Below are 23,193 nucleotides of genomic sequence, written 5' to 3' on the forward strand. Positions count from 1 at the left end.
CAAGCAAGAATGGAACTTAAGCCCAGCCACTCAGAAGCAGCCGGCCAGTGCACGCCGGTGGCCAAGCAGGTGCTCTCCATCTGCCAGTCCTATGAACACCTTTACTTTGGTGCCCTCTGCGGGGCTCACGATTCAACCCATAGCTAACCTAGACTTTTGCACCCACAAGTCATTCAATAAAAGAGACATCCCTGGTGCCTACCTGTCAACCCAACTACTCAGAAGGCCAAGAAAGGAAGACTGTAAGTTCCAGGCCAGCCTGGGTGCCTTCGCAAGCTCCCTTCTCCAAGTAAAAAGCAGAAAGGGCTGGGCACGTAGCTCAGCGGTAGATCACCTCTGGGTTCGATCAGGTACCCAGGGGGCGGGGAAGCACCAACCGAGTAAACCTAACAGTGAGCACCTCTGGGTCTCAGTAGAGCACCTTCGCCCACCAGGTACACCTCCCGGACACACCCGCCCGGATCAATGAAGACTAGCTCACATTCCAGTGTTCCTGAGGATATCCAGAATATTTATTGCTTTACGATTTCACGCAATTATTTGGACAGAAAAAGGGCAAAGTTTATCTAACAACAAAATCCCCCTGCAAAAACACTGCTTTTTTTACAGTGAAACAGCCACACCATATAGTTTTCTGTCGATTCTAGAACCACGAGAGACTACCACCCACCGCGCAGAGGAAGCGCTTTCTGTGGGGATGCCGAGAAGGGCGCGCCCGGCGCTTAAGGCCAGCTGAGCCGACCAGGCCCAGCCACCGGGCAAAACAGCCTCTTCAGCACCACATCCTCCAGTTGCCGCTGGCCTCTGCGTCAGTGAGGCTGAAGCATCCAGCGGGAGGGACCTTCCGGCTGTGTTCATGGATTCTCACAAAGTCGCGGAGGGATTCAGGGTCCTCCGAGTTGGAGCTTTTGCTTCAAAATCTGTGCTTAGGCAGTTGACACCTCTAACTACTGTCATTTGTCTCCATGTATCCTTGGGCGCATCAAACTTAAATTGTTTCAAGATTTTGTTGTGTTACATGAAGAGATACAAGAAAAAAAGGGCCTTAGAAAATTCTAGTTCTTTCCAGACTAAAGGAAGAAAAGAGCCATGCAGCACGCTGGAGGCACCCGGGCAGTGTGCAAGGCTGCCCGACGCTGAGTGGCTGCCCCCGGCCCACTTTCGCCTCCATTTGCTCTTGTGGAGCAGCCCCTGCACCGCCCTGCGCTGCTGGAGCTGGGCTGGAACAGGCGCCAGATGCCAGGGCGCAGCCTTAGTGGCCTAGCTCCCCGCTGTCTTTGAACCGCCGCTGTCCCCACAGGCAGTGACTCGGGTCTAAGTGTGCAGACAGCATTTCCCCTTGGAGGGGGGCTGGGGAGGGTCGGTCCACACTGCCCCTGACCTGGAACCCATCAACACAGGGAGCTGCAGAAGGGACAGTGAAGCCTGCTGCCCTGAGAAGCCATCAAAGACAGCTGTACATTCTGGTCTTACACACATTAAGCCCAAAGAGGGAAAGGCGTGACTGAGCAGTTATCAGCAGTAGTTCAGAAGTCCTGAGCTGGAACGCAGCCCGATCCTTCAACTTGGATTTCAGTTTGATTAGCTTATAATTAGGCAGATCACAAGGGTATGAGGAAAAAAACAGCGTATCTTAAAAACAACAAAAAAGCAGGGAAATTAAAGAGATGCTCATTTATAAGGTCCCCAGAAAAACATCACTGAGAACTTCCAGTTGAAGATGATTTCATTGACAACATATTCAAAGCAAAAATGGGATCATAATTTTTCTGAACTTTGGATAATCTTCAAACTTCTCAAGATACCACCTAAAATAAGAAAAAAGAAAAAGAACATCATTTGGTCCCTTAAACATTTCACAACTAGTAAAAGCGATATCTTTCATTATTAAGAAATATTGAGACTTGAAAAATCATAATAAGGACCTTGGCATTTCAAATACAGTTTAGTTTTATCAGTATCATGAAAAATTACACATATCTGAAGTGTGGTCCAGAGGTGACTTGTGCAATTAATCTTTCCACTGGGAAGGAACTGACCAGCATACCGGTACTGCCTGTCTGCTTCCAGGGCAGTGCACGGACTTGGGGCAGTGGGGCAGATGCATGGTTGTCCCTTCAGGTGACCTTGACACCAGGTCTGAAGAGAGGGCAGCCAGCCAGTGCCAGGTTCTTGGGCAGCTCTTAGGAAGGACTCAGGATAAACTGGGAAAAGGGAATTGGTGTGGTCTGTAACTAACCCTGTGCTCAAAACAAACAATATTTCCAGTTTTGATATAAATTTTACCAACACAGGCATACTCATTCATTTGGAGGTAAAAGCCAGTTGGGAAGGCTAGCAAATAAACAGATGGAATAAGGATTAAACATGATGTAAGGCTGGATGTGGTGATGTGTGCTCACAGTCCCGGGATTCGGAGTTTGAAGAAGAGGATCCCTGAGCGCAGGAGTCTGAGCCCCGCCTGGCAACAGCAAGACCCTCATCTAAAAAAATATTGTTTTTTTTCCCCATAAAAATAGAGACATTATCAGAGAAAGGAGTTCCCATATGCAGCCAAAATCATGATGGTGTTGCTAGGTTGCAGAGTTGCAGGGAGGTGTTCGTCAGCAGGGAAAGAAAAAGGAAAACAGGAACACTCAAGGGAGAAAGGAGGGTGGGTCCTCTGGTGGACAGGTGAGGCCTCTCCTGACCTCCAGTTCACAGAGGGTCTGGGGAAGTTTCCAGACAGCTCCGCCCAAGCCCACCTCTTGACTTCTGACTGACAGCTGGACTGCCCCTGGTGTCCCCAGTCCCCACTGCGGTTTCACTCACAATGGGCAGATTTTAGTGTCACAATGGCATGCCAAAGATCCAAGACCACTCTGGGGCACCTTGGCCCTGCTGATGGGTTCTAGCTGGAACTTGCTTCATAGATTTTTGTGGCTCAGGGGCTGTGCTTGAGTCCTGGAATCCGGTCTGTGTAAAGGTCACAAAAGTCCCCCTCCAGGGTACCTGTGCTCCTCTCATCATCAGCGAGGAGTCTCTAGGGCCCTCGTGTCTCCCGCATAGCAGGCTATTTGCTGAGGAATGTGGCTTATCCCCCTGGAGCCAGGCAGGGCCAGAGGGGTCTCAGGCAGGTTCCCCTCAAAATCAGCAAGTGGGGTCAGCTCAGTAGGCCTGGGCCAAAGAACCACCCCCAACCTCACATTCCCCCACACAGGTCTCTCTGCCATCTATTAATGGGAAGCATTTAGCTTTTTGTTAATGTGGCAGAAACACAAGAAGACAATGGCTTGAAAGTGACCCAGCAGAATCCTGCCAGTTTACACAAATTGAACTCTGTAACCCACAAAGATAGACTTGAGCATGTCCGACTGCCACATTTACTTTCCCATGCTGGTCCATGTATCCAAAAGGCACAAGATAAGAACAATTCCGAGACGATGGTCAGTCCCCAATAGAACAAGTGTCACCTCCTTGGCAGGAGGCCCAGTGACAACAGCCTTTCCAGCTGTACAGGTCAGTGATGACCTTGATGATGACCCTGGATGATGAGGTGTCCGCTCTTCAGCGAGGCCAATATGAGGAAGCACATCCCGGACAATGTACCTGTCATTGACTGAAGGCCCCCACAGGTCTGCAGGGGTCCGGCCATTCACCATGTTCCTAAGAGCCACCCCTTGAGATGCCTGCACAGGGCACTCCCAGAAAAGATCGTGGTTCAGTACGGAAGGTGACACAGTGGCCCTCAAAGGGCAAAGGCAGGGCAAACAGGACAGCATGTGTTACCAGAGACAAACAGCACGTCACCAAGTCACCAATGCCAGCTGCCGCAGGCCAGGCTCCTCCAGAGGCCAAAGGGGCCCTGAGAGGTCACAGCAGCTTTGCTGCCAGTCAGCTGGGATGCACTTCACAGAAACCACCAAACAGGAGTGAGACAGGCTTTGTTAGGTGAGGTCACATGTTAAGGCTTATAAAATGTGACCATGTAGAGATTTTTTTAAAGTGGCAAACAGCATGACTTCTTTTTCTTTGCCTAGCATTACCTGGTGACTTATAGGACCCTGAACAGGGCTGACTTTGATCTCTGCCTTGAATTCATTACTTTTAGTCTGAACTAATGTTCCATGGCCTTTGCGTTGAAACCCCAATAGGCCACCTAACCAAGGGATGCCCACCCGCTACATTATTTATTTTTTGTGGGGCTGGGGACTGCTCATTATTTTTGGATTATGCTAAACCTGAGATCATTCTTCAAATTATTCTTGAGAGCAGTTCTTGTTTTCATGACTCCCAGTTCAGTGCTCCCAATTTCTCTCCCATGTCTTCCTGGGTGGGCTTAGCTCTGAGGTCACTGAGTGATTAGCAAATGTTTTTCAGGCTTCACAAACCGTGCTTCCTGCATTTGAGTCTGATGAACGGAGACTGTGGGATTAGGTGAGCCTTTTGTAAATATGTTGTTGTCTGCCTTTGTTTTTTCTAAAGCATCACCCCATCATCCATAGTGTCTCAAAGATGTACTGAATTAGTTTTTTAAAGTGACAATAGTTTTTTAAAGTGACATTAAATATAACACATAGATTAGCATTTTTTTTTTTAACTGCAGTAGGGTTATTCCTGGCTGGCCTCAAGTTCAAGCAAAATGACATGCCTGTACCAAGCCCACCATGTCACAGAAAGCTGCAGATGGTGGCCATCTGCACAGCCCTCTGCTAAGCATAGCTGCTCCAGGCTGGGGAAAGAGATGACCACTTCCTTAGAATTCCTTTAAGTTTCACCCTAAAGTGAGAGTGTTTGTCAGCAACCCACCACAGCTGATCTAGTGTTCCTGACCTACAAACTGACTGTCAACACAATATTTGTGAATTTAAATACCAGTTGTCATAGTTAGAATTTCATTGTCATCCAATATTGTTTCTAGAACATTACAATAAATATAGTACAAGAAATAGCTCCATGGAGTGCTTTCTTTTTAAATCAATTTGATGGTTTAATTAGTTGAGCTTATTGGATTGTTTTTAAAAGGATAGCTTTTATTTTGTCCTTAGCTAATGAGCCCAACATTTCTGAACATAAAAAACTAATTAAATTTTCAGGATTTTAAAAATGATTTCACACTGATAGGAATTTAAACAGCAACTGAATGACAAAGAGTCCTTTTGCAACACAGGACTCTAAAAAGAACACCTTTGGGTTTTCATTAAAAGAGGTTTTCATCTGGGGAGTGGGATTATTTATTTTGCATTTCTACTGGCTTCATATTCAAATATGGATAAAGATTCTCCTGCTCCATCTTCCTCTGAAAAAACTTCCTTATGACAGACATGGCAAGCTCTTGTTCAATCTTCCCCTGATCCAATCTTAAAAAGTGTCAGTGTTATTTCATTAGTTTTTATTATAAGAAACAAACCTTTATTTGCTTTTTCATACCAAATATTGCAAATGTTTCATACCAATATTGCAAATATTGCAAATGTGAAGAACAGCCTGTTCCCCTGGAGGTGATGACGGCCACATGCGGGGCCCTGGAGGTCCCTGGCCCTGGGCACCCTAGTGCCGCAGAATGGGCACCAAGCTAGCTGCCTCCCTGTCACTGATGTGACCTGAAACCCGGCTCTGTTTTGCTCATTTTCTAAGACTTTGCTAGGTGTATTTAGTAACACTGGACCAAGCCTTCCACTGATGAATGCAGGCTGTGGGACTAGGTGAGCCTTTTGTAAATATGTTGTTGTCTGCCCACATTCTTGATTTTAATCTGTGTTTCCACCTCAGATCTCTGAATCACCTGCTTGGCATTGAACTTGACCATGGATTCCAGCACCACAAGCTCAAAGAGGCTATGAATGTAGTAGAGAAAACAGCTGCGCTGATGAGGATACGATGGTTCCTCATGCTGAGCCACACAGCAGGCGTGGTTCCTGTGGTCGTGCGTGGTTTTATCCGTGGTTAGCTAAATAAAGCAAGGCACACACTGGGACTCGCAATGCAAGTGAGCATAACACTTCAAAAATCCAACATGAAATTGTTACACTAAGATCAAAGAACAAATGAAAGATGGTACAAGTGTTTTCAGACTTACTGGTGATGATTATTTGCTCTGGCCAATAAGATACAGAAGGTGAAGAGAGCAAACGCCCCGCCTTGGAGGGACCAGCTGGCCAGCGCGAAGCCACACCACTCCACGGTTTCCCCAAAGTAGTTGGCTCCACTTACATATTCAAATAAGCCTCCTAGACAAAACAGACCAAAATAGTGCATTTACCACAACATAATACCACTCAAACGCTGACTTCAGAGACACTAGTGAATACGGATTCAGAGAATACAAGTTCAACTGTGGAAAAATACAACTTTTAAAGAACATGAAGCAACAAAACGCACTCCACGTTACACTCCAGTGCTTCACACCACAGCTTCCATGGTGCACTGCACACCTGCCTCAACGCCCGGCTACGGATCCACAGTTACGGTGGGAGACGGCCACACACCAACTGACCAGCTCAGCGTCAGGCTGACCACATCCGGGCAGCACGGGGACACAACGACCCAGCGTATCAAGGAAGATGTCTCTAGAACTCTTGACTGACAGCGACGAACCGTTCACCTTCGGGGAGTTTTGCTCCTTCACTTATCCAATCTTCACAAACACATGAGTCTCCGTCACAGTGGTCCTGCTGTGGGTGCTCAGCAGCCCCTCCCCCTTCACGACCACAAACCCCAGTGTGACAAACAGGAGAACCTGCAGCACAGACAGGGCCAGGGGCCCTGGGGTGCAGATGGGAGGGCAGTCACAGAGACTGGCAGGGAACAGGCTCACAGAAGGTGAAGGTCCACCCCAGGCTGCAGTGAGGGCTGGGCCAGAATTCACTGGGGACAGGAGCAATTGAGGTATGGAAAGGGGCCACAGCAAAGGCCCAGAGGCTGCAGAGCAATGGCTGCTCTCCACTCCAGGATGTGAGGGAGGAGGGCAGCAGGCCCAGTGGGGCTGCTGGGGTAGAGGAGGTGGGTGTGGCTGTGGCTGGTGACAATTTCAAGTGCACAGAACTGCTCAAAGATTTCACAGAGAGGCCTGGCTGACCTGCTCCCGACTCTTGCTCACCACTGTCTCCCAGGCTGTGAAGAAAACTGAAATTATGGCATTTGCAGGAAAATGGATGGAACTAGAGACCACCATGTTAAGCAAAATAAGTCAAACTCAGAAGGTCAAGGGTCGTATGCTTTCTCTCATCTGTGGAAGCTAGAGAGGGAAAAGGAAAACAAAGATGGGTGTAGATGTCATGAAAATCAAGGGAAAATCAGTAGAGGAAAGGGGCTAAGGGGTAGGAGGGAGGGAGGGAGGGAGAGGTGCTGGGGAGTGATATTGCCCAAATTATATGGTTCTATTGTGTGCATGTACGAATATGTAATGTCAAAGCCCATGATAGGTACAACTATAAGCACCAATAAAAATGTGTAAAAAAACTGAAAAATTTGATCACACCTGAAAGTCAACAGCAACTCCAGTGCTGTGTGGAGCCGTCATCTCTGGGCTCGCAACGACTGAATGTACAGGGCCTGGCCAGGGACAGTCCATTCCTTCGAAAGAGGAATGGGTCTTGCTGAGCTGAGACAGAAAAATGCTTTGACAATTCTTACTCGAGGAAGGCAGTGAGGGCGTAAGTTGGTAACACTGTGCTCTTTACTCTTTTGTAAGCTTGAACACGTAATTTTAAAATAATGCCAATGTCTATTCACTAGTCTCTTGGGATAATTAAAATGTAAACTTATCAAACACAGTGCATGAAAATGTAACATGCTTGTCTAAAACCAGGGTGGCATGAGTGTCTGCAGAGGCTAGCTCTTTTCTAAAGCTGTTTTCCCTCTGAGCTCTGGAGATTGGGGCCGTCACACTTTCTTATCTACCTATTTCTGTAACTGCCTCCATTTTCTATATAGTTTTGTCATAATTGTATGTCTCTCATCGGCAGCTAAATCCCAGAGGTGGTCGGGCCTTGGCACCCCCTCTGTAAAAGCTACCTCACTTAAGGCAGCCAGCCCAGGCCAGGGCTAGAGGGGAGAATGGGACCAGACATCTCCGTCCACATTTTCATCAGTGACCTTTCCCTACAGATAGCAATATATACACTTAGCTAAAAAAACCAAAACAAAACCCCATATATGGGGCTGGGGGGGTGTAGCTCAGTGATAGAGCACTTACCTAGCCTGTGTGAGGCACTGGATTCAATTCTCAGTACCACCTACAAATAAATAAATAATAAAATCAAGGTCCACTGACAACTAAAAAATATAGATTTTTAAAAACCCATAAGATCGACAGACCCTTAGCCATGCAAACGAAGAGAAGAAGAGAGAGAACTCAAATTACTAACATACGGGATGAAAAAGGCAATATCACAACAGACACTACAGAAATACAGAAGATAATTAGAAAGTATTTTGAAACCCTATATTCCAATAAAATAGAAGATAGTGAAGATATCGATAAATTTCTTAAGTCATACGATCTGATCTGCCCAGTTTGAGTCAGGAAGATACACACAATTTAAACAGACCAATAACAAAGGAAGAAATAGAAGAAGCCATCAAAAGACTTCCAACCAAGAAAAGCCCAGGACCGGATGGGTATACAGCGGAGTTTTACAAAACCATCAAAGAAGAATTAATACCAATACTTTTCAAGCTATTTCAAGAAATAGAAAAAGAAGGAGCTCTTCCAAATTCATTCTATGAGGCCAACATCACCCTGATCCCGAAACCAGACAAAGACACTTCAAAGAAAGAAAACTACAGACCAATATCTCTAATGAACTTGGATGCAAAAATTCTCAATAAAATTCTGGTGAATTGGATACAAAAACATATCAAAAAAATTGTGCACCATGATCAAGTAGGATTCATCCCTGGGATGCAAGGCTGGTTCAATATACGGAAATCAATAAATGCTATTCACCACATCAATAGACTTAAAGATAAGAACCATATGATCATCTCGATAGATGCAGAAAAAAGCATTCGACAAAGTACAGCATCCCTTTATGTTCAAAACACTAGAAAAACTAGGGATAACAGGAACTTACCTCAGCATTGTAAAAGCTATATATGCTAAACCTCAGGCTAGCATCATCCTAAATGGAGAAAAACTGAAGGCATTCCCTCTAAAATTTGGAACAAGACAGGGATGTCCTCTCTCACCACTTCTATTCAATTCAGTTCTTGAAATACTAGCCAGAGCAATTAGACAGACAAAAGAAATTAAAGGCATAAAAATAGGAAAAGAAGAACTTAAATTATCACTATTTGCGGATGATATGATAAGATAATATATCTAACAGACCCAAAAGGGTCTACAAAGAAACTGCTAGAGTTAAGAAATGAATTCAGCAAAGTGGCAAGACATAAAATCAACACACATAAATCAAAGGCATTCCTGTATATCAGCAACAAAACTTCTGAAATGGAAATGAGGAAAACCACTCCATTCACAATATCCTCAAAGAAAATAAGATACTTGGGAATCAACCTAACAAAAGAGGTGAAAGATTTATACAATGAAAACTACAGAACCCTAAAGAGAGAGATAGAAGAAGATCTTAGAAGATGGAAAAATGTACCCTGTTCATGGATAGGCAGAACTAACATCATCAAAATGGCGATATTACCTAAAGTTCTCTACAGGTTTAATGCAATGCCAATCAAAATCCCAACGGCATTTCTTGTAGAAACAGATAAAGCAATCATGAAATTCATATGGAAAAACAAAAGACCCAGAATAGCAAAAGCAATTCTAAGCAGGAAGTGTGAATCAGGTGGTATAGCGATACCAGATTTCAAACTATATTACAGAGCAATAGTGACAAAAACAGCATGGTACTGGTACCAAAACAGGCAGGTAGACCAATGGTACAGAATAGAGGACACAGAGACCAATCCACAAAATTATAACTATCTTATATTTGATAAAGGGGCTAAAAGCATGCAATGGAGGAAGAATAGCATCTTCAACAAATGGTGCTGGGAAAATGGGAAATCCATATGCAACAAAATGAAGCTGAACCCCTTTCTCTCGCCGTGCACAAAAGTTAACTCAAAATGGATCAAAGAGCTTGATATCAAATCAGAGACTCTGTGCCTGACAGAAGAAAAAGTTGGCTTCGATCTACATATTGTGGGGTCGGGCTCCAAATTCCTTAATAGGACGCCCATAGCCCAAGAGTTAATAAAGAATAAACAAATGGGACTTACTTAAACTAAAAAGTTTTTTTTCAGCAAGAGAAACAATAAGAGAGGTAAATAGAGAGCCTACATCCTGGGAACAAACTTTTACCCCTCACACTTCAGATAGAGCCCTAATATCCAGAGTATACAAAGAACTAAAAAAATTAGACAATAAGATAACAAATCACCCAATCAACAAATGGGCCAAGGACCTGAACAGACACTTCACAGAGGAGGACATACAATCAATCAACAAGTACATGAAAAAATGCTCACCATCTCTAGCAGTCAGAGAAATGCAAATCAAAACCACCCTAAGATACCATCTCACTCCAGTAAGATTGGCAGCCATTATGAAGTTAAACAACAACAAGTGCTGGCGAGGATGTGGGGAAAAGGGTACACTTGTACATTGCTGGTGGGACTGCAAATTGGTGAGGCCAATTTGGAAAGCAGTATGGAGATTCCTGGGAAAGCTGGGAATGGAACCACCATTTGACCCAGCTATCGCCCTTCTCGGACTATTCCCTGAGGATCTTAAAAGAGCATATTATAGGGATACTGCCACCTCAATGATCATAGCAGCACAATTCACAATAGCTAGACTGTGGAACCAACCTAGATGCCCTTCAATAGATGAATGGATTAAAAAAATGTGGCATTTATACACAATGGAGTATTACTCTGCAGTAAAAAATGACAAAATCATGGAATTTGCAGGGAAATGGATGGCATTAGAGCAGATTATGCTAAGCGAAGCTAGCCAATCCTTAAAAAACAAATGCCAAATGTCTTCTTTGATATAAAGAGAGCAACTAAGAACAGAACAGGGAGGAAGAGCATGAGGAAAAGATTAACATTAAAGAGAGACGAGTGGGGGGAGAGAAAGGGAGAGAGAAGGGAAATCGTATGGAAAAGGTAGGAGACCCTCAATGTTACACAAAATTACATATAAGAGGTTGTGAGGGGAAGTGGGGGGGAACAAGGGAGAGAATTGAACAACAGCAGATGAGGTAGAGAGGGAAGATGGGAGGGGAGGGGAGGGGGGATAGTAGGGGATAGGAAAGGTAGCAGAATACAACAGTCACTAATATGCCATTATGTAAAAATGTGAGTGTGTAACCGATGTGATTCTGCAATTTGTATTTGGGGTAAAAATGGGAGTTCACAACCCATTTGAGTCAAATGTATGAAAGATGATATGTCATGAGCTTTGTAATGTTTTGAACAACCAATAAAAAAAATCAGAAAAAAAAGACACAATTAATAAATGGACAAATGAACTAAAAAATACTTCTTAAAAGAAAAAATAAAATGGCCAACAAGTATACAAAAAAAGTTCAACATCTTTAGCAATAAGGAAATGCAAATCAGAACTATGCTGAGGGGGGTGCTGGGGCTGGGGCTCAGCGGTAGTGCACTTGCCTGGCATGTACAAGGCACTGGGTTTGATTCTTAGCACTGCATATAAATAAATAAGATAAAGGTCTATCAACAATTAAAAATATACATATTAAAAAAAAACTATGCTGAGGGGCTGGGACTATATAGTCCAGTGGCAGAATGCTAGCATGTGCAAGGCACTGCGTTCAATTCTTAGCATCTTATACAAATAAAATAAAAGCATTCTGTCCATCTATAACTACAAAAGAAAATTTAAACCACACTGAGATTTTCATCTCACTCCAGTTAGAAGGACAGCCAACAAAAATACAAACAATAATAAATGCTGGAGAGGATGTGGAGAAAAAGTATCACCTTTACACTATTGGTGAGATTGTAAATCAGTAAAACCACCATGGAAAACAGTGTGAAGTTTTCTCAAAAGACTAGGAATTGAATCACCTTATGACCCAGATATACCACTCCTCAGTATTTATCCTATAGAATTAAAGTCATCATACTACAGTGATACATGCATACCCATGTTTATAGCAGCACAATTCACAATGGCAAAAAATAAAAAAAAAATACATAAAAACCCCATAGCTGGGCATAGTAGCACACGTAATCCCAGCAGTTTGGAAGTCTGAGGCAGGAGGATGGTGAGTTCAAAGCCAGCCTCAGCAATTTAGTGAGGCCCAAAGCAACTCAGCAAGAGTTGTCTCTATATAAAATATATAGTTGTCTCTATATAAAATATAAAAAATGGCTGGAGATGTGGCTCAGTGGTTGAATGTCCCCTTGGGTTCAATCCCTGGTACCAAAAAAAAAAAAAAAAAAAAAAAACCCAAAACCAAAAACCCATAGATGCCAATCTGCTAAAAGTGTGCCCTTAAGGCACACACAGACGGCTTAAAGACAGCACACCGCAGCTGTCATGCCTACCCCACAGCACTTGTCCTCCCTAGTGTAGCCTGTGTGTTCTGATGATGGGACACTTGGGCATCCTACCTGTGCTGTGCACTTGCTCTTAACCACTCACCTGTTCACCCTGTACCCTCCCTCCTTTGGCCTTGGCCAATGACACTACCACTAATAGGTCTGGAGAGTGTTTCTGAGAGCAGTTGTAGGTGGCACACCAGCCTGTCAGAGACTGCCACTGTGTCACGTGGAGAAGCCTCCTGAATTTCCGTGAGCAAGGAGGTGACCAGTTACAAAGCCCTCATTCTAGGAGCTCCCAGAGCCCAGGGGTTCTGTCCCCTGCTCCCTGGCTTTCCCCTGGCACAAGACTTCCCTGCCACACTGTGGCTCTTTCAGAGGTGTACTTGTTTCCTTTATACAGTTTTCTTCGGTTAGTTTTAAACATACGTGTTCCTCCCAATGCTTCAGCTTGTCCATCCTCTAGTACGCACAGGACAGGTCCCTCTTCCCACCCTCTGCAGCCATCGCGGAACACAGCTCACATTTCATCCTGTTTCTTCACTTCTATCTTCTAAGTCCTTTCTGTGGTCGCTGGGTTTTGTTTTTGTTATTTTTTTTGCTGTTCTGCTTTTCTTCCCGTGCCTCTTAATTTAAGGATTAGAAATAAAGAATCTTAAAGTGTAATCTTCTGTAGGTTTTACGGGTTTCCACTTGCTCTCCCTGCTGACCTGCAGCACCTCCTGCTGTCAGCAGCAGCCCAGTCTCTGCATCTCTGCCTCGTCTGTGCTCAGAGCTGTGGTGGAGGCCCAGAAAGTGTTGACCAGGGACCAGAGGCAGCCCAAGGAGGAGGGCTTATTCCTCAATGCAGGAGGGAGGCTGGGCTGTGGGGACTGAGGCGCAGAGGTCATGAACTTTGCCTGGGGACAGCAGGTTCTGCTGGTGCTCTCTGATCAAGGGCATCACCCCTGCAATTGCTTCATTCACATTTTGTAATCATGTTGGAAACTGTGTTTTCACTGTAGAATGTTTGCAAATGTCTGATTAGAACACGAATTGGCCACTGGAGCAGGAGACAGAGGGAGGGGCCAGAGAAGTTTTTGTGGCACCTCTGCAGCTGTACGTGGGCAAGTTCGGGGCTTCTCTGAACCAGGGCACCTCTGGACCTCTCTACAACCAGCCTGGCTGGTCAGGACCCTCCCCTGGGATCCTGCCTTCTCTGGGGATGACCTCTCTCTGACACCAGGTTTCTCAAGTCGGCCACCTGCATGGCTTCTGGCATTTCCAGCATCTTTTCATTCTGACTCAGGGGCTTGTGGCATGTCCCATCTCAGTCTGACGCAGAGCACCTCCTCCTGAGTATGTGCACCACTTCTGAATTTGGGATCAAGGGTTCAGCACGTGGGGTGCAAGGGGAGGAGGGAAGGCACTGGCCAGCGGGCTCTGCCGCCTCCAGGGAAGGGCTCCTCAGAGAGCCACATGCGGGTGCTCTCTGCTCCCAAGCCCAGCACCTAAGACGGGAAGTCTTCTCTCTGCCAGGCTGCACAGGCCGTCAGCAGCTAGCCAGGGACCTGTGAGATCTTCTCTTCTCTGCCTCCTCTGTAACAGGACTGCAGTTTCTGGAGGTTGGTCCTGCCGACTCCAGGCTGTCTGGGTCACAGTTTAAGGCATATTTACCTACATTTTTCCCTTTTCCTTTTAGAACTCTCCTTGTTTCTTTGCATCTGCTTAGCCTTTTTTCGGTGGTTTACTCCTTTACTCATTAGTGCTTCCCCCCCTTCCTAAAACATCTCAAGCCCTCGCTTTATAAAGTGCACATATTAATTCTAAGGTGTGAGTCCTTTAGGCCTTCCAGGCTCTTCCTCAAGGTGCTGATCAATCTCCTCATGGTGCTGCAGCTTCTGAGTGCATCTGCCCCTGGATCTGGGGAAGGTGGTGAGTTTGCTTTTGGAGCCTGAGTTGAAAGCAGGTCCCCTGGGGGTCAGAGGCTTTTGATGGCCACATGTGTGAGTGCACCACTCCCCTAGGACAAAATGGACCTTAATTAAAGGCTTAAGGCTTTCAGACCACTGTAGGGCTGGGGACCTGGGCTAGAAGGAAGGCTGCCTGTTGGCCACGCGTTCTCAGAGTTTCTACATGTTGTTTTTTTCATTTTTGGTACTGAAGACCCAACTCAGGGGCACTTTATCACTGAGCTACATTCCCCAGCCCTTTCTGTTTTTTACTTTTATATAGAAGCACTTTTATATAAGTGCTTAGGGCCTGGCTAAGTTGCTGAGGCTGGCTTTGAACTTGTGATCCTCCCATCTCAGCCTCCTGACTCATTGAAATCATAGGTGTGCCTCACCGTGACTGGCTGCTCTCACACATTCTGTGGGCTGCTATGTAGATTCTGGCATCCACTTAGGCTTTGTCCTCTCTTGATTACTTTCTTGTTTCCTAATATTACATTGATGCATTTTAAAAGATTTTTTTTTTTTTTTAAAAAAAAAGGTCACACAAAATTCTAAGTCATTTTCAGGGAGAGTGTCTGACAAGGAATCTATTTCTTCATATTGCTGGACACAGAAGCATCAGATGCTCCTGTGAGCTCTAAGTTCTTCCTCACCCTGTCTCCAAACACAGATGTTTCTTTGTACTTAGTAACCATACCCTTGGCCAGAGACACCTCTTCCACTATTGAAACAGTCAGAACAGTGACATGCACTGGGACACTTTCAGCTAACACACGCTGTGCCCGATTTACCAGAGCAGAGAAACCAAACGGCTGGGCATCATATAGTGTGACTTCCAAACAGCGTCTCCCCTCAGCACTCACCCCTGGGAATCCGGTATCCAGTCTCCCCGGGTTTTCTGAGGTTCCTCAGGATGTGATCTGAGTGGATGTTGATCAGCATGCCCAATAACCACAAGGCAAAACCTACAGAGAAAAACCACAAGATCCTTACCACGAACGAACTGCAAGACTTAAGAACCCCAGGCCAACTTGGCAGAGCTCAGCAGCCCTTCTGAGGGCCACTGTTAGCATGAGACACTACGGTACTGGTAGTAAGCTCCGCAGGGCTGCCGCCCACTGTGCTGTGAGGGATCTGCTCTCCAACACTGATAACAAGGGTCTAGAAGAATCCTGTTGTCTCAATTCCACGATCACTTTATTTCTCTGTTGCTTAAACTGAAAGATGACTACTGCTTATGTGAATCCAACACTTAATTCCATTTGTAGGGATTGCAAAATCTTTGTATGAAATCTGAGAAAGTTGTAGAGTCAGGATGGAGTCACTTTTGTCAAGTCCTAACAAAAGTAAGTATTAAGTAGTCAGGAGGTCATGGAGGAGGGAGTCTCACACATGTGTGCCTGATAAACAAGAACTACAAGACTCAACCACAGCCTCACACTGTGGCCACCCACCTCACACATAAAGTACTTTAGCAAGGTCGTCTGGCCCCAAACATCTGCTTAAGCGTGGACTGATGCCACCCTTGTTATTGATCCCTGACCTCAAAGACCACTGTTTCAAAATATCTTCTCAATCCTCCTCATTTTTCCCTGAAGTCTTCCCCCTGCCTTAACCTCCCTGAATGTGCACGTGGTCTACAATGGCACACACATCCCAGTGCAGTGCTATCCCATCTGTAAGTATATGACACTGTTCTTCCGAGAATCTATGATTGCACTTAGGTGACAAATTCTTCAGGTTAACCACTTCTACTGTTCTAGAAAACTTGTTAGAATTTGATTATTATTTACTAGCCCTTAATTGTAACTATCACGTATAACTAATTATCCATGTAATTTCATGTGAGGCTCCTTACAAAACATAATTTTGTGAAAATATACATACCAAAGAAGATGACCTAGTTTGTACCCCACTGACACATTTTTTTTCATTTTCAAATTCTTCTGTTTAGTGGTAGAGAAATCGAGGGGTTTGTCTATGACGGATCAGTGTCTCAGTTTGTAGACCAGCCTCAAAGGTGCCTTCAGGTGACCTGATCTGTGTGCAGAGCTACTTTAAATGATCCTTAAATTCATGGGTCAGGAGGATTCTTTTGCTTTTGTTGTTGGTCAAAAGTACCCAAACAATTCATCATAAAAATGATTCCTACAAGAGTCTTAACTAAGTATTTAAAAACCTGTTTTTCTGTTAAGAAAAGAAATTCCCCTTCCTTTCATTCTTTCCTGCCCATTCTCAGGCCACTGCAGGGTGGGTGGTTGAAGTCACTGCTCGGCCATTTACTAGACAGAGGCCTGGGCCAGCGCTAACCTCTGGCCGTGTCTGCCTTGGAGGAAGGTGGGGAGGCACCGAGTGTATTCCCCACAGATCTCAAAAGCCTGTTCTTTTCTTCTGACTGTTGGTGCAGGAGAAAATAAGGTAATCGAGAAGCAGGTAGATCAGAAGTTCATAGTGCCATAGGACCATGTGGTGAAGTCCAGCCTTCCATGGAGGCCCCTATCCCTGGGGGTAGAGGATCCTGTAGCTTCTCATCCAAACTTCACCTTCTGGAGGAGGACATGGCCTTCTCCTTGTGCAATTCTCAGGACAATGAGGGCACTGCCCTTGGAATAAATTTTAATTCTTTGAAAAAATAAGACTGAGAAATGTGACGGTGCTTTGTCGGCAACAAGGAATTAAGTGAGCGTTAGTTTTTATATTATTACAAATTCATACACAGAGAGAAATCAAAATGTAATCAGGTGAAGTGCCACAAGGTAGTCTGAAAATCTGATGGGCTGAGTGGAGGCTTGTGGCAGCCGCCATGGGGTGACGGTGCCTGGCCTGTTACCACTTCTAAATGCTCCAGGACATGCCCCATAAGCGCTAGAAAAGCTCCTTTCTATACAAGACCCTGAGACTAAGCATTTCCCCTGCTCTTGCAAAGATTTTTGATTGCTAATGCTTTCTTTTTCACTTTTGCTCAGAATTTATAAAGCTAAAATTAGAAACTGAAAAATTCTAAAATGCATATTAATTCACATTAGTTGGTATACATTTTAAAAATTCAAAACTTCCCAATCCAAAAGTCGGCTTAAGCTAGAATACTCATAAAAGTCTACCTGCACTGTTGGAAGGTAACCCAGTCTGACTGCATCTCATGTGACAGGAGAAACAGTGGGAAGTCAGGGCTGGGTTAGGTTACACAGTCAGCCAGCCCCCAGGTCTCCCAGTCCTGTCTGTTACTCACCACCAGCTTCCTGCTCCCTATGGGTCCTCATTCTGTGGAACACCTGTGCTTCAGTGCCTGCGGGGGCAGGTGTCCTGTGTATGCATCCCTTCCTACCCTCGAGTGGCTCTGGGGTAGCCTGACTTGCCCTCTGGCTGCTCTGGACTCCCTGCTACCCTCTCCCTTGGGGGTTCATTGATGGAAAGGGAGGTAGAGCTGATCTCCTGGATGCTCACCTGTTAGAAAACGGGGCTGGGTGACCCAGTCGTCCGCATACACTGCATATTGGCTCAAGTATCTGCTTTGCAAGTAGCCATTATAGGTACAGAAAACAAATGCCATCGCCCATGAATACAGCAGTGTGGGTTTTCCTCCTCGAATCAGGTATGGGAAAATCAAGGTGCTAAGGAAACAAAAACAAATTTAAAAAGAAATAAAAAATACATTCTGCAATTCTGTTTATATGGCTTGGGATTTTCATCTTGTCTTGGTTTTTCTTGGTTAACGTCATCCTTAGTCACACTTGCATGGATGCACTCTGTGCCAAAGGCATGGATTACATCATAGTAACTGAGAAGTCCACTGAGAGAACTGACCTGCTTTGGCGGTGTTCACCACGGTGCACGAGCTCGGGACTCTTGTCGTGCGTGCAGCATGTGGAACAGACACACTGAATTAGAGACAGGGAGGCCTCAGGAGGCTCTTAAGTTTTCCACTATCCTAAAACCATGGGCAGTTCTACTGGGCAACAGGATCTGGGCCACACTGCCATGTCATCCATCCCTGCTACCAGGGCTCCCTCCACCAAGCACAGAGCGCTGCAAGGGTTCCCAGCTACCTGGCAGGAGGACCTGTCACCATGTTTGAGCAGATAAAAGGAAGACTCAGTGTGAAGTAATCTGTTCCAGGTCACCAGGCTAGTGAGAGGTTGAGTTCAAGTGCTAATCTGGCTGATTCAAAAATGTCACTCTCCCATTACAGCCCGCTGGCCTATAGGCACCCTACTAGAGGGTTAAGGAGGGGCACAAAAGGATCAGGAATTAGAAACCCACCAAGAAAAGAGGATGCAAAATGTATTTTGTGTTTGCATTTTCTCTTAAATGTCAATGTGTCATATATCCAAAGAGAGCACGTCACTATAAATCTTACAGTCCTGAAAAGCAGATAGCAACTTGTGCCACTAACTCTGACAACCTGATGCAACTGTCAAAATCCCTGAAAGACAAAGATGAACAAAACTGACCCAGAAGGAATACACTTGGATTGTCCCTCCAGGACATGGGAATTGTAAACTGCAAACTTTTGGTCAATATCTTCCAGTATGGCTCCAAATTCAGGCTGAAATCTGAACAAGTGGCAAATGCTGGCTGCACCTTGTGAAGGTGAGACCCAAGCCTCTCTCTATCTTCACACTCCTCTTCCTTACAGTCCTTCTCATTAGTACTGTAAATTACATGTACACATGTATACACATGTACACACAACACATAGAAACTGCATGTGCACATTTCTATTGCAGTTGCGGGCAATGAACCCAGGGCCTTGTGCATGTTGGGTACTAACATGCATTTTAAATCTCATCACTAAAAATGTCTTCCCACTTAGCCACCCTTGCCCATGGAACTGTGGGAAATGGCTATTACTGTTCTTTAAGAAAAGAAGGATTGACCAAGAAGATGGAAATCTTATAAGATGGAAACTATCTTTAAGGGAAACTATGAAGTACTTGGACTAACACGTACTTTATCCAGGCAATATGTCATAAGTCTATTTTCTGATCTGATAATTAGCCAAAGATATAAAAAAAATCAGTTCCCAGGGAGCTACAAAGAAATTCTATTTTCCAACTAATCAGATTACATGTAAGATAAACTGTAACACTTTTCTCTGTTATGTTACAACATTTCTATTTTCTCTCCTTTCCACATAAAGAAACAAGACTCAAATTTCACCCCATGGAACCTGCGAACCTCTGCATCCACAGGTTTGTAGACGGGTGTAAAGCGCTGAGCCAAGCGCTTTAAGAAAGAAGCCAGAGTTCTCTGATGCTTCAGTGGTCAGGACACCCTGCTGTCTGCCTCTTGCAGGCTGAGTTTGACAGCATAGGCACAACATGAACGTGCTTCTAAGTTCCTGATACATCTTCCTAATGGTTTCTGATCTTACACTAAGTGCTGTTTTTCACACTTCAAAACTGTTACCATCATCACTGTTTCACAGATCAGGATACAAGGCTCAGAGGCACCACTCCAGCTGACTGGGTTATGAGAGTCTTAACCTCATCAGTGCGCTACGCCCCACTAGGATTAACTGGGTGGAACAGAAGGCAAGCAGGTGCCTGGAGGAGGTGGGTCCCTGGGGATGTGCCTTTGGGGTTATATTTTGTTCCTGGTGAGCAGACCTCTTCTCTCTACCTCCGGGTGCACTGTCTGAGCTGCTTTCTTCTACCCCACTTTTCTGCCATAATGTTCTGCCTCACCCGGGGCCCTGAGGAGCAGAGTGGGCCGTCTATGGATTAAGATCTCTGAAACTTGAGCTGCCACATAAACTTCTCCTCCTCTAGTGGTTCTTGTCAGGTATTTTGGTCATAGGAGCAAAAAGCAGACTAAAGCAGAAACTGGTACTGAGAAGTGGGATCATTACTGTAACTAACCTGACCATGTGGCTTAGAAGTTTTGGGAGCTTATTTGAATTTGTGGGAGGAATTTTGAGACATTTAGATATGGAAGCTGAAAAAGCTTTAGATTGTTGTAAGCAGAGATTAATGGGCAATTCTGGGGGGTGATCAGAAGACCAGAATGCCAACAGGACTGTGGACAGTGATCATGGGGCTCCTAAGGTTTCAGGAGAAGGAGGACTTTAGAAATTGGACTAGAGACCATTCATGTTACATTCTGGCTAAGAAATTGTCTACATTTGCCTGTATCCAAGACTTTCTATGAGGCTGAATTTAGGCCATGGACTTTTTAATTTTAATATTTTATTTTTTAGTTATAGTTGGACACAACACCTTTATTTTATTTATTTATTTTTATGTGGTGCTGAGGATGGAACCCAGGGCCTTGCACGTGCTAGGAGCGCTCTACTGCTGAGCCACAACCCCAGACCCTAGGCAATGGACTTTTTAAAGGGCAGAAGAAATTTCTAGGCAGCATAGTATTCAGGGAGTGATGGCTTTTAGCCAAGTTCACTGTGATAATCTGGAGAGGAAAGCAAAGCAGATAGATCTGAAAAACTTGGAGTTCTGCCAGAAAATGGAGCAAAACTGGGGCTAAGGAATCCTGGTTGTTAATGACATCAAAGCCACTAAGAAACTCTAAAGACTGCCCAGAGACAATAAGAAGGATGGTTTGAGGGCATCTCAAAAACTGGCAAGAACACACCCATTTCAGGCGCAAGGGTGTAAACGACAAAGCCTTTTGAGACTAGACTCACAGGACACCCTGCTTCAAAGGGCAGCCTAGTAACTTGATTCACCAATCACCCAGGCACTCAGAGACTGCTGCAGCCACAGTCCCTGGAAGCTGGCTACTGCTCCAGGTGGGGGTGGACCCTGGCATCAACCCTGGTATCCTGGTGGTGGATGATGGGGTGCTGGTTGTGCAGGAATGCAGGCTGCTGGAGTTAGGGCATCGTGGAGGCTGCTGTGGAGATTTCAAAGGAAGGCCTGGGAGGCCAGGCAAAGTGCTGCAGTGGTGGAGGCCCTGAGGGCTGCCCCCAGAGGGCAACGCATGGAGATGTGAGGAGGAAGCCAAGGAGCACTGGAGACACCAAGATTAAAACATGGCAGTGTTGGGGAATGTCTGCCAAGGCCATCTGCAGGAATTGAATAGAAATAAGGCCACATGGGCTGCAACCAGCAAAGCCACAGGGGCAGAGCTACATAAGCCCTTTGGAAAGGACATCAGGATGCCACGTGCCCTAGATGCTGGACACAAAGCTACAGGACTTGCTCACCCAGCTCCATGTCAGTCTTGCTCTCCTCCCATCCCTGCTTTCTGTGTTCCTGTTTCTCCCATGTGTGGCTGGGGGCAGTGGGTCCCTGGGGGGGCCTGCCTTTGTGCTCTGTATTTTGTCCTTGCTGAGCAGAGCTCTTTCCTTGCTTCCTGATCTTATGTCCTGACCTGCTCTCTGTTGCCACTCCTCTGCCATAATGTTCTGCCTCACCTTGAGGCCTAAGGAATGGAGCTACCTGTCTATGAACTGAGACCTCTGAAACCATGAGCTGTAAAATGAACTTTTCCTCCTAAAATTGTTCATCAGATCTTTTGGTCGCAGCAGCGAGACAGCTGACTAAAACACCAGTAACGTGCCAATGGAGACTGCACGCTGGGCAGCGGCAGGGCTGGGGGCACACACCACCTTCTAGGTGTCCCTTCTACCATGTCATAAGGACCAAGATAGAACACAGCGGGCAGTGCTCTGTCACATTAAGTGGTCACCAGAAGTCATTTTTATTAAATATCCCTATTAAGTTAGAAACACACTTAATATGTCAAATGTCAAAAGTAGGTTACATGATTTGAGTGTGTTTCTGTGGGTACCATTTCTGCTTAAAAAAGGTGATAAAAACTCATGAAGAACAATAAAAGAGATGGGGAAAAGATATACCTTGTTTTCTCTAAGTCATGGAATTATGAGGGATTTTTTCTTCTTCCTTGGATTCTTCTGAATTTTATAAGTTTTGTACAGTGAGTGTGGCTCTCAACTGGAGCTCATTCACACGCAATACTGGCACCTATCTGAGATAACTAATGGGTTCAGAAGAGACTCCATAAGTGAGACAGGGAAGTTACATCTCCTGAGATGAAGAGCTGCCACTGTTGATTGACAAAGCTGATATAATCAGGCAAGTTTCCAAATCTCAGAAAGTAAAAGTACCCTATGAATGCTGAGGAAGAAAAGTGGATTAGGAAATCATCAGAGTACCCTATGTGTTCACTATGCGCTCCTTGAGGACCACAGGTGTCCCCACAGGATGGGGAGCTCTGAGCTTCTCCTACACAGCAGGGTGGCTGCCTCCTCCAGACCCGACCACTGGTCAGCAATGTCTGTGCTCCTCTGCTCCAGAGGGGAAGGGGCCAAGGGAAAGCTTTCCTCCTGAGGGCTGAGATGCAAGCATGCATATGGAATAGCTATTCCTTAAAAACTTACAGTGAGATTTTTGGGGTTTTCTAATCTGGGAGGCAAGTTTCATGCCTTGTGAAGTCACACTGTGAACCAAGAAATTATCTCTTGAAGTATTTTTCCCACAAACTGGAATAGTAATGTCCCAGATCTCTTACAGAGACAAACAAGGCACTCATTTACCAAATGCTTGGACTTTGGAAATAACGTCAGTGGCACCACACCCTACTGGCAACCTTCAGTTTAGGAATATCAAATATCTAGAGATTGGGCATTAATGTAGGCTAGAGTAGATTTAACCACTTTTATTTATTTATTTGGGCATTATAGTTAAACACAGTGGTGGGTTCATCTCGGCAGAGTCATTCGTGCATGGGTGTGATCTGATTCAGTCCACTTCAGTCCCCA

The 23,193-nt window shown here is 45.1% G+C and overlaps 1 protein-coding gene across 3 annotated transcripts in view; it reads right to left on the reverse strand.

The window, feature by feature from the left end:
- Window positions 1-1,313: 1,313 nt before the first annotated feature.
- The window catches only part of SRD5A1 (steroid 5 alpha-reductase 1), a 44,059-nt gene continuing 22,179 nt past the window's right edge, over window positions 1,314-23,193 (reverse strand). The window contains exons 2-6 of one of the 3 annotated variants that reach the window (XM_081291830.1): window positions 18,255-18,295; window positions 17,895-18,061; window positions 15,314-15,415; window positions 6,059-6,209; window positions 1,314-1,808 (exon numbers count right to left, since the gene is read on the reverse strand). In XM_081291830.1, coding sequence (XP_081147956.1) covers window positions 1,742-1,808; window positions 6,059-6,209; window positions 15,314-15,415; window positions 17,895-18,061; window positions 18,255-18,295 — 528 coding nt within the window. In that variant the 3' untranslated portion in view covers window positions 1,314-1,741. The remainder of the gene's footprint in view (window positions 1,809-6,058; window positions 6,210-15,313; window positions 15,416-17,894; window positions 18,062-18,254; window positions 18,296-23,193) is intronic. The other 2 variants (XM_081291832.1, XM_081291831.1) reach the window with 2 other exon arrangements.

The sequence above is a fragment of the Spermophilus citellus genome, assembly GCF_964194105.1.
Source record: "Spermophilus citellus genome assembly, chromosome: 1".
Taxonomy (NCBI): Eukaryota; Metazoa; Chordata; class Mammalia; order Rodentia; family Sciuridae; genus Spermophilus; species Spermophilus citellus.